The 17251-nt window shown below is 45.6% G+C and overlaps 1 protein-coding gene across 1 annotated transcript in view; it reads left to right on the top strand.

The window, feature by feature from the left end:
- Trappc11 (trafficking protein particle complex 11) overlaps positions 1-6971 on the top strand; it is a 42226-nt gene extending 35255 nt beyond the window's left edge. The window contains 3 exon segments of the mRNA XM_028857676.2: positions 214-347; positions 1870-2037; positions 6035-6971. Coding sequence (XP_028713509.1) covers positions 214-347; positions 1870-2037; positions 6035-6079 — 347 coding nt within the window. The 3' untranslated portion in view covers positions 6080-6971.
- The last annotated feature ends 10280 nt before the right edge of the window (positions 6972-17251 follow it).

Genomic DNA, 17251 nt, shown 5'->3' with positions numbered 1-17251 from the left:
CTTGTAGTAGCCAGACTCTCTGTGTGTCAGTCAGTTTTCGACTTCCTTCCTTCTCAGCCTGTCCCGTCAGCATCCTTTGCTATCCTTCAGTCAAAAGATCTCACATCAGCAAAGCCGTAACGTGCGTAACACTGGGTCAATCCAGTGTGGGCACGTGCGCGGAGTGACGAGCTTTTTCTGTGTAACCAAGAGACCTGTGCTCTTTCTCTGTAGACTTGCCGTCGTTTGGACGCGTCAGAGAGTCGTTACCAGTCAGGTATCACTTACAGAATAAGACTGACTTGGTTCAGGACGTGGAGATTTCTGTGGAGCCTAGTGACGCCTTCATGTTCTCGGGTCTCAAACAGGTACAGGTCGTCTTCGCTGGTGCTGTTTGTGTGACCACAGAACGTGACCAAGAAACCGAGTGGGGTTTGGGTTTTTATACTAGGACATGTGTAGGCCTTTTTAAAGATTAGGTTTAACTTCCTGCAGGGGTGGGTTGCCCTTTTCACATCTTCAAGATGAGGCAGATGGGCTCTTACTCCTTATAAAGCACAGTTCGCGATCACTGGACTGTTATAATAACAAGTAGAATTCCTGAGAACTGTGAACCTCATCTTTATTTGCCTCATGTCCTGGCCCAAGGCCGGGAGCACAGCCATCTGAGGTTAAAGCCCACCGGCCTTTTCTGAAGAGCTGGACAGGTTTTTATCTTGCATACAGTTGACTTTTCTCTGCTATGTTCAGGAACATTTTTTGCTTATTCAAACTTTCTTCCTGTTCAATCAAATTAGATGAAAAATTTATCAGTTTTTAAAATGAGTAAATACAACACTCAGTCAAAAACACGTTCCAGAGAAGAGTCAGGGTGTTGACCGACACCCCCCAAAGGGATAGTTATAATTATAGAAACAAATGTGTCTTAATGCACGAGTGTCTACTCTAAACAAATGAACCAGTTTGCTCCATGTATTCAGAAATCTGAGTTTGTTGTTAAGTACACAGTAGAATTGTGTATGAGATGTGCAGTATAGCCATGCACCGTCATAAATCCACGGCATAAAGCATTGCATATCCCAGCTTCCGGGCGTCACAAGCCTGTGCTGTGCTGTTCCTGGCTCACAGTGTGCACATGCACACTTGTTTCTCATCTGTAAATGAGTCAGCTGTTCCCAGGGATTGGTTTACAGATAGAAAGGACAGAATACCAAAACTCTACAGGTTTATATTTTTCTAAAATTCAGGTTTTTTGTTATACTTCTGTAGTTATTGTGTGTATAGGCACATCATGTACGTGTGCGTCAGGTGAGCCTGCGGAGGTCAGAGGAGTCAATTCTCTCCTTTCATTGTGTGGGACCTGGAGACTGAATTCAGGCCGTCAGGCTCGGCAGCAAATGCTTGGCATGCTGGGCCATCTTGCTGGCCTCTCAAGTATTAGTAAAGATTTTTAACAAACCCCCCAAACTGTTTGCCTTAACATATAGTATAAAATCCCCAAAACAAAATAACCAAAACCAATTAGTTTGCATTTTGTTAAAATACCTATATTTTTTGAAAGCAAATTATCTTATAATATTTTTTGAGGGTTAAGATATTCCAGGTCTGAGACACAAACCGGTAACTTGAGTGGCATTCTTAAGAAGGCATATGCTGCCCTTCAGACCTTGGTAGAGACTGAGCAGTGGCACCTCTGTCATGCAGTCCATTTCCTGTCTGCCTGTCGTCCTGTTACACTTGTTCAGCTGTCTGTTCAGAAGATGGACTAGAAGAGAGCATGCGTGCTTCACAGGAGGGATGTGTCATAAATAATTGAGGGTAGCCATGTAAGTACATGTGTATTCATATAGCAAATTGTGTGACTGGTTTTCCCTGGCATTTTATGACTAGATTCGATTACGGATTCTGCCTGGCACCAAACAGGAAATGCTGTATAATTTCTATCCTCTGATGGCGGGGTATCAGCAGCTACCATCGCTCAACATCAACTTGCTTAGATTTCCCAGCTTCACCAACCAGCTGCTCAGGCGTTTTATCCCGACCAGCATCTTTGTGAAGGTGAGCCTTGGCCGTTTCCTGTCTTTTAACCGCAGTGTCTCAGAAGTTCACTGAGTAATAGTTGGGGCTAGCTAGCACTGATAGCTTTTGCTTTTATTATATGAATTTGCAGTTCTGTTCATTTCTATGGTACTGTTTTTATAGAATCTAACATCAGAGACTGCCACTCCCTTAGATAATTAGTGACTCATCCTTACAGTGCCCTGAACATACTTTCCCTTTGTAGTAAAGTAGGTTTTCTTTCTGTCTTTCTTTTTTTTTTTTTTCCTTGAGACCGAGCTCTGTAGTGCTGCTGTAGTGGAATTCACTATGTAGACCAGCCTGGCCTGGAACTCAGAGATACACCTGCCTCTGCCTCCAGAGTGCTGGGATTAAAGGCGTGCGCCACCATGCCCAGCTTCAATTTTTAAACATTCTTACCTGGTCACATTTTAAAGGCACCCATCTTGCTATTCTTGTGTCTGATGTCACCTACAGGGAAACAGTGTCTCAGGACGTGGCAGGAAAGAATTGGAGAGTGAGTAGTCTCCAGCTGTTGATGGAGTGGGAGAGTGAGTGGTCTCCAGCTGTTGATGGAGGGGGAGAGTGAGTGGTCTCCAGGTGGGGGGGGGGGGGGGGGGGGGGGGGGGAGGGAGGGGGGAGAGTGAGTGGTCTCCAGCTGTTGATGGAAGGGGGAGAGTGAGTGGTCTCCAGCTGTTGATGGAGGGGGGGAGTGGTGGAGTGGAGGGGGAGAGTGAGTGGTCTCCAGCTGTTGATGGAAGGGGAGAGTGAGTGGTCTCCAGCTGTTGATGGAGGGGGAGAGTGAGTGGTCTCCAGCTGTTGATGGAGGGGGAGAGTGAGTGGTCTCCAGCTGTTGATGGAGGGGGAGAGTGAGTGGTCTCCAGCTGTTGATGGAGGGGGAGAGAGTGAGTGGTCTCCAGCTGTTGATGGAGGGGGAGAGTGAGTGGTCTCCAGCTGTTGATGGAGGGGGAGAGTGAGTGGTCTCCAGCTGTTGATGGAGGGGGAGAGTGAGTGGTCTCCAGCTGTTGATGGAGGGGGAGAGTGAGTGGTCTCCAGCTGTTGATGGAGGGGGAGTGGGGGGGGGAGGGGGAGAGTGAGTGGTCTCCAGCTGTTGATGGAGGGGGAGAGTGAGTGGTCTCCAGCTGTTGATGGAGGGGGAGAGTGAGTGGTCTCCAGCTGTTTGACTGTTGGAAATGTGCTATAGCTAAACACAGCAGCACTAGTTTCGTCGTGTGTGAACGCAGACTTGGTCATATTCGGCCCCCTAGGGCTAACTTGTTTCAGACACTAGCAGTAACTATACTGAGGAAAGAGATCTGGGCTCATCAGTTAATCCCTTCTGTACCTTTATACACGCAAACCCAGTTCTGATTAAGGCTGGCTCAGTCTTTGTTTCCATGGGAACTAGCGCGTCTCCCGCTGCCATGGCCCTCTGTCACCGTCACTGAGTGGCGTGAGCGTTGACTCCTTGGGCCGCTCCTTCATCCACTGGAGAAACTACGGGTTTGCTGTTCTACATAGAGTGCGTCTTTAAAATGCATTGCATTCCATTGGGAACAAGGTCTTTATATGCAGCCAGCCTGGCCTCAAACGATCCATCCTTCTGCCTCAGCTTACACGAGAGAGAGGAGCATAAGCATGCCGCCATAGCCTACTAACGTTTGTCAGTTTGAGTGACTTGAGGGCTACCCTTTCCCACATACTAAATTATCACTGACTAAGATTTTATATCCTACTGCACCTTTATGCAATTCTGGACTGGCCAGTCTAGTTAGGTGACTGCTTGCCACTACTGAGATTTAAGTGAAATTAAGTTAAACTTAGAATTCCTAATGTCTGCATTAACCACACTTCAGGTGCTCCAAAGCTAAATATGATTAGTCACCTATCAAACAGGGCTATTCTAAAGCAGAGTTGGTCAGTATTTTTCTTAATAATTAGATTCAGTTTATTGCGTAATGTGAATACATCCCTGTGGCTGCACATGTAAAGCTGTGTTTGGCTAGGCCTTAAGTGGAGCCACTGTTTTGTTCCTGAAAGAGCTATCTCCATCAATACTAAACAATTAAATAAAGAATCAAAGTAAGGAGTAGGAACTATTCTTCAACATTTGGTTCCCATTGTACATGGTAAAGACCCATATGTTCACCATGCTAAAGGCACTGGAACCTGGGAGAATGGAGCCTAAACCTGAGGTGGACCAAAGTCTCAGGCAATATCCAACATTATGGAGAGTATCCGACAGCTTATACTCAGAGGGTTAGGAAGAGTCACCTGAGTAAAGTGTCCAGTCACAGGGCAAGCCACACGTGGTAAAACCATGTTTTCTTTGGAGGCATATAAACAAATAACAACAGTCAGTGTGATGAATAAGCTAAAGGAAACTCACTCCTGTCTGCTGCACCTGGGAGGGGCACAGAAACCCATTCCAAGAACAGTTCTGTGGTTTTGAAGAAACCGAGGTCACAAGACTCTTGTCTTGTTTTCTTGGAGTTTACTTACAAGCAATTAGAAATCTCTTCACATGTGACTCCATTCTTGGACCATGTTCTCACACCCATACATACTAGTCAAATATGTATGTGTACACTCGTCCACACACATACCATACAAATGTATACCTGTACAGTCGTGCACACACATACCATACAAATGTATACCTGTACACTCATCCACACACATATAACTGTGTATACTTGTACACTCGTCTACACATATGTGTATTTATGACTTTGGAGACTTCTGCTGCCTCAGGCTTAGCAGATAGCTTTTAGTTGTGAAGTTGTGGCGTTATTTCGTTTCATTTTCTGATCACTGTCTCTTATGCCTTCCCCTACAGAAGTTGGCTATTGAGTATCTGTGGTAAAATTACTTGCAAAAGTTCCTTTACAGCCAGGGATGGTTGTATGTACCTTTCGTTCCAGCACTTGGGAGACAGAGGCAGGAGGATTTCTGTGAGTTTGAGGCCAGCCTTATCTACAAGAGTGTTCTAGCGCATCCAGCTACCAGAGAGATTGTGTCTCAAAAAAAAAAATTCTTTACCCAATTGATGGTTCTCTAGTATATTGCTGACCTATTAAGAATTTTACAGCTAAAACCGTCTATTCATCCTCAACACCATAAAACAAAGCAAACAAAACCGCTGTAATGCTGTGAATGTCTGTGCATGTGTACTCACATGCATGTGTGCCTGTCAGTCTTACAGTTGTTTGTCAGGCACTGTCCCTCTTGCTTTCTGAGACAGGCTCTGTTGCTGGCCTGGAACTTCTCAGTAAGCCGTGTTGGCTGGCCAGTGAGCCCCGGGGTCTGCCCATCTTTGCCTTCTTCCCATTGCTAGGGTCACAAGCACGTGCCGCCATGCCCTGCTGTTTCCATGGTTGCTGAGGCTCAACCTCAGACCCTCATGTTTGCAGAGCAAGTACGGTACCAACTGAGCCAGCTCCTCCGCCCTGTGATGTCTGTGTTTGTTCTTAGCACGGAGTTTGCGGTGTGGGTCTTATTGTCAGCAGACTAGAGAGGAGAGTGTGTGCTTTTATCCTGGAGATGGAGATAGGTAGATAGGAAGGTAGATAGGTAGGTAGGTAGGTAGGTAGACAGACAGACAGAAAGAAAGAAGATAGGTAGGTAGATGTGTGCATCCATGCATGTATACTTTGGAGTTCATTGTAAGTCACATGTTTTCAAATAGGAGATGAGAAGGTCTTGAATACCCCAAAGGAGCTTTCTGTCAGTTCAGGTCTTGGGATGTAGGAGGCCTGAGCCTCCATGGTGGGCAGGCATGGTAAGTAGCTCCCATTTTACACGCCAGCTGTGAGGATCTGTGGGAGCTGCAAGTCCAGGGTTAGGAGAGAAGTGCCCACTGAGGTAGATCTGCAGGTGGGAGTACACGGCAGGGGTATTTCAGTGTTGTAAAATAGTCATAGAAATTTCAGGGCTTCCATACAGAGCTCTTCTTGTTCTTATTTTGTAACTCTGTTTTGCTTTTCCTGTTGTAAAGCCGCAGGGTCGACTCTTGGATGATAACTCTATTGCTGCCGCCTGATGTCCGGGACCAGCCCTTGTGTTCTTACAGAGGAGTCGAGAGAGTGCCTAGGAGACCCATTGTGACTTGTAGCTTTGATCATGGTGAAAAGTTAATCTTGCCTATTTTTTAATGGCTATGATACCAGCTATTCAGAGAAACTCATGCTTAAAATATTAAGAAAATCATCTTCTCGTATAGTTTCACTAATAAAAATTTCAAATCTATCTGTGACGTGAGAGGACGTCAGGTCATTGTTCCCGTCAGAAGTGATTTTATGGTGAGCACAATGTGTCCAAGGGAGGTGACTTGGATGTACAACATCAATGGAAACAGATAACCAACTGTGATTGGACAGAGGGGATGCATCATTCCTGGTTCTACCTGGAGATGACCCATCCCATAAATTCCCTGTTGCTTAGCACCTCCACTCAGCAAGCATCGCAGGTCTGACTGATGTTCAGACCTCCAGGGCTTTTTGGTTTGGTTTTGTTTTGAGACAGGGTTTCTCTATGTAGCCCTGGCTATCCTGGACCTCGCTCACTCTGTGGCAGTTGAAAGGTGTCAACTTTTTACTTACTGTCAACAAGTTTTGAACTCTCTCCACATGTACATCATTTATAAAACAGGTGTATATTCCTGAAAGGATCTGACCATAAACATAATTCCTAACCTGAGTTTTTGAGGATGACTCAAGGTCGCATTAAGAGTTCTCAGTCACTACATAATTTTATAAGTGCTATTTAGAATGCCTTTAAATTCATGTAAATGAAAAAAATCATATGGTGAACATTTTCTTTGTAAAATATCTTAATTTAAAACTACTTAAATTTCTTGGAAAATTTTATTATGTAGACCGTGGGCATATTGTAAAAAGGTAATAGTGATGTAAATAAATATGTTCTCTTTCACATCTGCTTGTAGATATCATTGATTTCCTTTAGCTGGTTTGGTTTCAGCTGTAACAGCCTTTACAAAGAACCCATCAAGAGGTTACCAGAAAGCAGTCAGGAGTGTTCTGGGTTCTAAGACTTGCTCTGCTAATCCTTGCTGGGACAGGGGAAGGCTGTGTGGGAGCATGAGTTCCGTATGTCACGGATTTTCAGATAGAGGCCATCGGTTGGCTCTGCAATGGACTGGGATCAGATCTCATCTGTGTGACTCGGTGGCCAGGTGACTGTTTTTGCCTGTGTACTGAGTTTTCTGGAAGAGAAGCTGATTAGGCCTGTCCCACAGCTTCCTGTAAGGACGTAGATTAACACGGGAGGACAGCCGGACACGGCCAGAGCCGAGGTTCACGCTTAGCTAGTGTTAACATCTCACTGGGGGCTGAGGAGGACAGCTATGCGGATTTGTCATTCACTGTACATAATGCAGAATGTAAATGAGTATATACCTGTGTATAAACATACATACTTAATATAAACTATACACACAGTTCATAAAATACACTTTAGCAGGCTCTGCTTTGTGTCCTAGTGTTTTGTTTTGATTCTTCATTGTAACCTGCCAGGTTGATCCTATGACCTCCGTAACTGGAATGTTGAAGACTTCCGGATATGAAGGTCTTTAAGGTCCCTGTGTGTGTGTACAGTGTTTGGATGAATTGCACAAACAATAAAGTCCTATGCATAGACACTGCTATTTTCAAGCATAAGATGTGCTTGTAACACAAGTCACTGATGGATACTCAACTTTAGCATTGACCTTAGTGAGATTTACTTAACTGTGTCTGCTTTACCAAATAAACAAGTCTGTTTTTTTTTTTAAATTTTCTATACAGCTAGTGATAAAATATCTTTTCTAGCCAAGAATTCTCCCATATCATAAATTCTGTGACTATATTCTACTTGCCTATTTTTAAACTGATTTTTTGTTTTGTTTTGTTTTTGTTTTTTTGTTTTTCAAGGCAGGGTTTCTCTGTGTAGCTCCTCTGTGGAACTCCCTTTGTCCCTTAGTAGACCCAGGATGTCCTTGAACTCAGAGATCTGTCCCCATCTGCCTCCCTCCGCTGGGATTAAAGGTATGTGCCACAACTGCCCCAATTTGTTTATTGAAAAACATAATTGTGACTTATTTTGGGTTCAAAAATCAATCTGATCAATCTGTCATAATGGTGTAAGAGCTGCTGTTTGACTGACTTCCTGTCATATCCACCCCCTCCTCACCCCCCTACCCCATCTTCATCATCACTGGGGACATCCGCTCCTTGTGAGTGAACGTCTATTTGACTATGTTATTCATTAGTATTGCCTTACTTCATTTGTGTTTTAACCTTGACAGTATCAGTCAGGAGATCAGATCGGCACGCGATCCAGATGTTACCATCTGTGATCCTAAAGGAGCAACCTGTAACTCTGATTCCTCAGCTCCGATCACCTGTACCATCGTGGGTTCCTTGTCCTCGAATTCTTAGAGTTAGATCACTTTAAAGAGTGTGACTGCTGTGGGGAGACTTGAAAACGTCTCTGTGTTATTTGAAGGGAAGAGGGTTTTTGTTTTGTTTTAATGCAGTCACTTTTTCACAGCCCATGTTATCACCACCAAGAATAGCGTTCCTTCCTGCCAGTACTCTGCAGAACAATAACTTTCAGAGTTCTGAGCTGTACTTTCCACATTAGCACTGCAGTGGAAGAGGAGGTGTGTCCAAAGGAAAAAAAAAAAGCCCCTGGAAGTTAAACTCCGCCCTTTAAAGGGGCAGGTCCGTGCAGTCTGCCTTAGTTACTGTTGCTGGGATCAAACACCATGGCCAGAAGCGACTTGGGGAGGAAAGGGTTTATTTGACTTACATATCCTAAAAAACCAGTCCACTGAGGGATGCCAAGGCAGGAACTCAAATTGGGTGGTTACCTGGAGGCAGGAGCTGATGCAGAGGCCATGGAGGGATGCTGCTTACTGGCTTGCTCCCCACAGCTTGCTCAGCCTGCTTTCTTACAGAACCCAGAACCACCAGCCCAGGGTGGCCTCACCCCCAATGGGCTGGACCATCCCCCATCAATCACTAATTAAGAAAATGCCCTACAGGCTTGCCTACAGCCCATCTTATGAGACATTTTTTCTCTTGAGGGTCCTTTCTCCCAGATTGACATAGCTAGCCAGCACCTGGTCCCAGCAAATACCTTTCTGCAGCTCCCTCTCTTGACCTCAGAACCAGAAAAAGCACCCTACGGTCCAATTCTGAATTTATAAACGACTTAGGGATGGGTATATTATTTAATGAATAATTCGTAATGACTTATTTTCAAGAAACAGTTATCTGTCCCGTTAATGGCTGGAGACTGTCAAGCAAATCCATGATGCCAACTACAAAGGGAGCTTTTTTCATCTTGTCCTCTCAGTTTCTCCTGGCACATGGGCGGCTCCCACGGGGGGCCTAATCCTCTCCGTCATTATGCATGACTGCTGACTGAAAACCACCACCCAGGGCAGGAGGACCAAAAGAAAGCGAATTCCACCTCATTGTCACCATCTGGAGGAGCGGTTTACTTCAAGATCAGTCACTCTTTTGGAAATTTCTAGAGTGAGTCTCACATTCTTTGGTGCTTGGTAGCCATCTCATTTTTAGCAAACTTCCACCCTCAAGACATTTAAAGAGCTCCATAAAGTTCACTAAATGAATACAAAATCCTACTTTTTGAATGACAAAAAAAAATCTTAGTTATATTCAGTTTCCTCTCAAAGATCACACTTATGAACAACTGTCCTTCCCATTCAGTTTACTTAAGCCAAGTACAAAAGCCAGTTAGCCCAAGATTTCACACTCTGCTTTCTGAAGCATGTTTTTACCAGAGGGAAAGATTAACTCACAACTAATAAGTGTGCCTGCGTTTCCGGGTCTTTGGACCATGCACACGATACCCTGAGCAATTCTTAAGTTTTGTTGTCTAATCTTTGGAAGAATGCAAAACTCAAAGAGGCCATGAGGCCTGTGTCTTGCGTTTAGAGTACACCCTCACCCAAAATGTTGCAGCATGCATCACAAATGACAGCTGACCAACAGCCCTGGGAGGCTGCTCAAGACTTTCTGAAGACGGGCAAGCTGGTGGGAGAGCTGGTGTTGCTTTAAAGCACTTCCAAAAGCAAACCAGAAATGAGATAGGGTCCCTCTGTTGTCAGCAACTCGAGAGGCAGAGGCAGGAGGATCACCCCAAGTTTGAGGTCAGTCTGTTGTACATAGGGCACCCCAGACAGCTGGGGATACACGATGAGGCTTTGTTGGAAAAACAAACAAACAAAAGCCCTTAGTTCGGAGGAGATGGTAAAACCTGGAAGATGCTATGGCGTGTTAAAGAATGGGAAGGCACGTGGGGGCCCGTTAATCTATCCCGACTCCCTTTGGATGTGTTTGAAGTGTTCCATAATAAAAAACAAAAGGCAGGAAGGAAGCCCAGGGGAGTGTGAGGAGCCAGGTGGGAGGTAGGGCTTCTTCAAGGAGTGACAGGGGAGTTGTTTTAGTCCTCATGTTCATAAGAAAGTTATTCTGTGTTTTTCTTATACGAGAATGCATCTCCATCATCCACGGGCAGATGATAGTGGGCAAGCTGAGGTTTGGAGCACACAGAAAGATTTGTAAAAATAAACAGAACAAGGAGAACATTCCAGGTGATGAAAAGGAATGCTGGCATCCGCCCTTGGCAACACCAAGGCATGCAAGGACTTCCAAGCGAGTCCTCTGTTGAGTAAAGCCAGTGTTTCCTCCCCTGGAGATTTGGAGATTCGTGTTCCCTGATAAGGCAGCTGGGCAGGGAAGATGAAACTCACTTAAAACCCAGAGCTCTGGCAGCTGCCCCCCAACTCCCAATCCTGCAGCTGAAGGGCAAGACTGCCTTCTGGATCTGAGTCGTGATTTGTCCAATTGAAGTAATAAATGAGCTTGTATTTTGAAAACGATCTGATCTTGGTGAGAATTCAAGGTCTGTGAAAGGACCAAATCCATACACCATCCCTAACAGGAAAAAAAAAAAAGACAAGAAGTCCACTGTTGCGGTGGGATGCTGAACGCTTGAAGCTCGGAGGGAGAGGGGCTACCGTAGCTGGTTTGGTCTTTTTGTTTTCTGATTATTTTTTAATCAGATAGCTGACGGTGTGCTGTGTTTTTGAGATCAACACTCACTATGTAGTTTTAGACCGGCCTGGAACTTGCTCCACAGCTCCCGACCCGCCTGCCTCCACCCAGCCGGTGCTGGGATTACAGGCCACAGCTGACAATGTTTTCAAGGGAGAGCTGTTTGAGACCCTTGGATGGCCAGACTACAGTTATAATAGTTCAACCCTTCAGATTGCCATCATTTCCTTTTAATTCTTATTGTAAGTTTCTCTACCTACACAAGATACTGCACGTGTATTCAGCTTCAGCCATTAGATGTAGCCATTTACCATCCACCTCGTTAAATCACTTCACCTATAAATAAATATAATCAAACATGTGTTAGTGTCTTTAACAAATCAGTGATTCCTTGAAATTGTCTAATACACAATCCATGTGCGGTTTTTCCTGGTTGACCAAGCACTGTTTTCACAGTTGGCTTTTGTGAATCAAGATCATATTTAATTCAGTCATTCTTAGCTATGGCTGACACCCCACTTATTGTTGGCTTCCTTATTGTTGGCTTGATGACCCACTGGTCCAAGACTCCCTCGACCCTCACAGCATCAACCCAGTTGAAGAAATAAAGTCACTTGGAGAACATCCAACATTGTAGATTTGGCCACTTCTCCAGATCTGTTTGTGTAGCTAGTTTCTTTATCTCCCGTATTTCCAGTCTACTGGGAGAGAGAGTTAAGAGTTTATGAGTCTAAAGTTGGTTAGTCAATCCCTGTCATCCCAGCACTTGGGAAATGTAGGCAAGAGTTCAAGGTCATCCTTGACTACATAGTCACTCTAAGGCCAGCCTGGACTACATGAGACCCTCCCCTCCCCCAAAAAAGCTCAACTAGAATTCTACATAGAAGCTCCCCCCCATTTGCTAAGTATATTCACTCGTTTTGAAATGCATTTTCTATGAGAGACAATTTTTCTTGGTTATTTTCAGGAGAGGGACAAGCTTCAAGCTGGGCATGGGGGTACATGCCTTTAATTGGACTGCTTGGGAGGGATCTCTGTGAGTTTGAGGCCAGCCTGATCTACACTGTGAGCCGCAGGCCAGCCAAAGCTACATAGTGAGACAGTGTCTCAAAAAAGAAAGAGAGTGTCATTCAGCTTTGGTTTTATGTGCTTCTTCCTCTAAGAAATACTTTATTCTATGAAATAACAACATAAATAACTAGTTGGCAGACAAGGATCTTGGGCTGGTTGTGGTGGTTTTCTGGCATTTGGGGTTCGAGCTCCTAACTCTCTTTAGATCACTCCTCTCTGAAAAGTAAAGTTTACAAGGAATCTTCAGCCGTGGGAGTAAAATCAAGATAGCTACATACACAAACCTTTATTAATTGTACACCTAAAGTCAATATTAACCTGTGCTGTTCCAAGGACAGCCTTGAGAAATGAGCGCAAGATCTGGCACCATGAGAAGCTTATATTTAAAAGGCATTTTACATTAATCACTCAGGAATGGAACTTGTGCCACACACCCATCCTAACCACACGCAGACTGCTATCTGCAGTTTTATTCTTGGGTTAATTGCTCCTCTGGTGTGTACTGTAGTTACTGTCCTCTTTGCCCAAGTGTGGAGGTTGTGAGGACCATTTTAAGTGACGCTTCCCTTTTTTTATTCATTGAAAACTAAACTAGAGTGGCCTTTTTGCAGAGATTTACTGTGTCACGCTCCAATGCACAAATAATAAACAGTGTGTCTCCCTACCCGGGATGGTGTGGAGTGACCAGTTCCAAGTTCAATGGTGCATAATGAAATTTCCAAAGTGGTCAAACAGGCTGGATGAGTTTAGGACAATGAGCTTTTATGTTTGAAACTGGGACCCCAGCTGTGACGGGCAGGGGAGGTTTTCTTCTATGCTTGTATGTTGGGGGGTAGGGAGGCGGCTGCAGAAACTCTAGCTGGCGGAGTGAATGGGTTACCTGCTGTGTGCCACGGGAGTTCACTTCATCTCCAGCTGCGAGTCAAGTCTGCCATGGCCCAAGCCTGAATTCTCTGAGAGTGGGGACGTTAAGGAGTGGTTAGGGTGAACCGGCATCCCCAGGGTCTGTCCCAGGCCCCAGGGGAAGGCCATCCACCCGTGAGGAAGTCGCCATTACTGCCTCCACTTTCAAGTTGGTATGGCAACTTCCTTAAGCATGCCCTTCACACACCCGGCTCCAGGCACAAGAAACTCTTGTGTTTGTGACGCAATAGAGCAGAATGTCTTAAGGCTTTTGCAGAGCTGTCCCGAGAGGTGGCTATAATTTAGAAAGTCCCTCGAAACGCTTGAACCCTAAGAGGTCAGGCATTGTAGGGTGCTGGGGATTATTATCTTAAGGTGTGTTACTTACGTTTGTTTATGTTGCATTTGTTTAACTCTGTGAAGCTGTGTTACTGTGCCTGTCTAAAACACCTGATGGTCTAGTAAAGAGCTGACCAGCTAACAGCAAGGCAGGAGAAAGGATGGGTGGGGCTGGCAGGCAGAGAAAATAGAGGGGAAAAATCTGAGAAGCAGGAGAGGAAAGAGGTAGCCAGAGAAGGAGGAGGACTCCAGGGGCCAGCCACCCAGCTACACAGCAAGCCACGGAGTAAGATTTGCAGAAGAGACTGGGAAAAGCCAAGGCAAGGTAGACAGGATAAGTTAAGGAAAACTGGCTGGAAACGAACCAAGCTAAGGCCGGGCATTCATAATTAAGAATAAGCCTCCATGTGTGATTTATTTGGGAGTGCCATTGAAGGGTCTATCACGACTCCATCCCTTTTTGTCTCCCTCCTGGTTGCTATGAGATGCTAATGGACAAACCAGACCTCCTCCACCTTGAGCTCCACAGTGATACACTGTGCTGCGGTTACTAGAATTTGGGGGTCCCTTCATGGTCATCAGGTGAGGAAAGGGAAATCAGGGTCCCCTCTTGGAATTCTTAGTCTTATTAATAAAAGAATTTAAGAATGGACTCAAATGGAAGTTCAAAGACAATCTTATTAGATTTAAAAGGAAAACCAAACCAGGGGAGAATGGAAGAGAGGAGGAAAAAGCCATGCCGTTGAAGCTGGCATGGAGGTTGGACCCATAGCAGACAAGCAACCACATTCAGTGAAAGAGTAAGGGAGCCCAAAATATTGGGGAAACTCAAAGTGTCAAGGAAAGCATACTTAAAAAAAGGAAGGGCATGCTTTTGATCTTATTTTAAGACAGGGTTTATATAGTCCTGGCTGACCTGGAAAACTCTGTGTAGACCAGACTGGCCTCAAACTCACAGAGATCCACCTGCCTCTGAGGCGTAAGCCTCCCTCCACACCTGACTACACTTGGCATTTTGATGTGAGTCCTTGCGCTCAGAAGGCCAGCGCTTTGCCCACTGAACCATCCTCCCAGCCCTATTGAGGCTGTTGAGAGCCGGAAGCCAAGCACAAATGATTCAAATATGCTCCTTCATTCTGTTGCCAGCCATGTGTAAATCCGAGACTGTGACCTACATGATGTGCCTTAAAGGTGCCAGTGATTTCTGTCAAAACACACGCAGGAGAATTCTCAAGCAGACAGACGTATCCTGTGTAATTCAGACTCCACAGGCCGACTAATCCTACGTCCTTCCTAACAAGTCCCCCTGTCAGCGAGCTGTTTCTGGGTCCTGCCCACCGGAGGAGACTGTCATACCTTCTGGAATAAAAAGGAGTGACCTGGGAGGATCTTTAAAAAGGACCAAATGTAGTGCCGGTGTTGCCCTGTTGCTTAGCAACGTCTTCAGCATTTCCATCAACCACATTGGGAACTGAGTCACATGCCCAAGGCCTGAAGCACGGGACAAGTAGGGCTGGTGGCCCTGACCAATGAAACTCACTCTCTCTCGCCTTTGCTCCCTGTGCTGGTTTGAATAGCCATGGCCTCCACAGAGGCACGTGTTTGAATGCTTGGCCCATAGGGGGTGGCACTGTAGGAGGTGTGGCCTTGCTGGAGGAAGTGTGTCACTGTGGAGGCGGGCTTTGAGGTCTCCTATGCTCAAGCTGTGCCCAGTGTGATACACAGTCTCCTTTTCCTACCTGTGGATCAAGATGTAGGACTCTCAGCTCCTCCAACATCATGTCTGCTGCCTGCATGCCACCAGCCGTGAAGATAATGGACTAAACCTCTGAACTGTAAGCTAACCACAGTTTTCCTCTATAAGAGTTTCATGGTGTCTCTTCACAGAAATAAAAACCTAACTAAGACATTCGCCCTGTGCTGGAATCCCCAGAACTACTCCATTGTCTGTATTTCATGCCTTTGGAGCCTGTCTCCTCGGTGGATATGAGAAACAGTCACCTGAGTGGCCAGCTACACACACACACACACACACACACTCACCACATCACATTGACTCTTTGGATTGGTGGAGGTCCTCTCTGGACAAAAGTTGGCTCCAGTGTGTCTGGGCCACACCCGTGTACATCATCGAGTCCACGTTATAATTTCTACGTCTCAGTGAAAGCAACCTGCACGGTTTTGTGTTCTCACTCTCTCTCCCACAAACCACAGAGTGAACTTAAACTTTCTCAGTGAAAACAAGGCCCACGGCTGGGATGTCAGAGGTACCTAGAGCCCTGGGATTCCCACATGTACCGTTCCCTCCTCGAAAGCCATTGAGAAGGACTGTTCTTGACAGCCTACACCCAGCATGCACTGCGGACACCCACCTGAGAGCTGCCCTGTTCCTGACTCCTAAACAGCCCACATGTCCGAGGAGACCGCACGGTTTCGGCTGGAAGGGAACGTGTTGGGCTCAGTGAGGCCAGCACTTTCTCCCTGCTCACACTGCACTGGCTTGTCATGGAGCTCTTGGCATGGCAGATATTCCTGCGCACCTCATACAGCACTGGTCTCCTGACTGATGTATCTCTGTTACAGCAGTCAGAGGACTCCTGGAAATCTTCTAGGGTCCACACTTACTGGTCAGGCTCCTGAAGCCAAGCTTGAAGGTGGGCAGGGAGACTGCCAGTATTGTCTTGGAATCCGGCTTCCTGATGGCTAGCTGAAGAACCCCATGGAGAAAGCAAATAAAGAATCTGAGACCCACAGGTTGGGCTGTAGAATTGGCTGGGCAGTTAAGAGCACTTGTTGCTCTTGCAAAGGACTCGGGTTTGATTCCCAGCACTGGTATGATGGCTAACAACCATCTGTAACTCCAGCCCCAGGAAATCTGATGTCCTCTTCTGATCTTTGAGGGCACCAGGCATTCCTGTGGTGCACATACACTCATGCATACAAAACACCCATGTGCATAAAATAATACAATAAATAAATGAAAGAATCCAAGACCCGTGAGTCCAGCTCCATTAGCAACTGGTGGCACAGGGCAAATTCTCTCTTCTCCACTTAGACTTTTAAGAAGGGGTGTGTGTGTGTGCTCTAGTTAGGGAGGGGAGGGGATATAATCCAGAAAAGGGAAAGAGGAAGATAAAATAATAGGACATCAGAAAAAAGTCATAAGGAATCATACTACTGTCTTCCTAAAATATCTACAATACACGTAAGCTGTATATAAATACCGCATATAGTTTAAATGAAAAGTTTCCATCTTAACTGATAAAAACTGCTTCCTCCAAGAGTCAAAGTCTATCTACCAAAAACTCCAACACCAGGCAGAGGAGCCCTCTTTTGAGTTGTCAGGGATGTCCAGGAGACTCCCAAAACTTACAGACAAGGTTTTCTTGTTGTCCTTGCTTGGTTGCTCTCTGGAGATGGAAGGTAAGTCCCTGTTGAAGATACCATGAACTTTAGACACAGGGCCCAAGGGCCACTGAGGTGGGACTGATCTGAAAGCCTCCTCCCTGAGGACGGAGTTTCATGGTACTAGAAGGTACCACGTAAGCTTCCAAAGGAAGGAAGTAACAACTGTCCTACCTGTCTATGTGGTGATATTTTATTTGTGCTTTAATAAATAAAGCTTGCCTGGAGATCAGAGGGAAAAGCCAGCCACAATACAGAAGTCAGGCAATGTTAGCACGTGCCTTTAATCCTGTCACTCGGCAGGCAGGAGTTCAAGGCCATGCTGGGAACAGAGCTAGGCATTCCAACACTAGTTAACCATGGTGGTCTGGAGGTCTGTACAGACAGGCAAAAAGTGACAGAGCTGGGTA

The sequence above is a fragment of the Peromyscus leucopus genome, chromosome 17, assembly GCF_004664715.2.
Source record: "Peromyscus leucopus breed LL Stock chromosome 17, UCI_PerLeu_2.1, whole genome shotgun sequence".
Taxonomy (NCBI): Eukaryota; Metazoa; Chordata; class Mammalia; order Rodentia; family Cricetidae; genus Peromyscus; species Peromyscus leucopus.
Note: the sequence above shows the minus strand (reverse complement) of the source record. Positions and strands in the feature narration are given on the sequence as shown.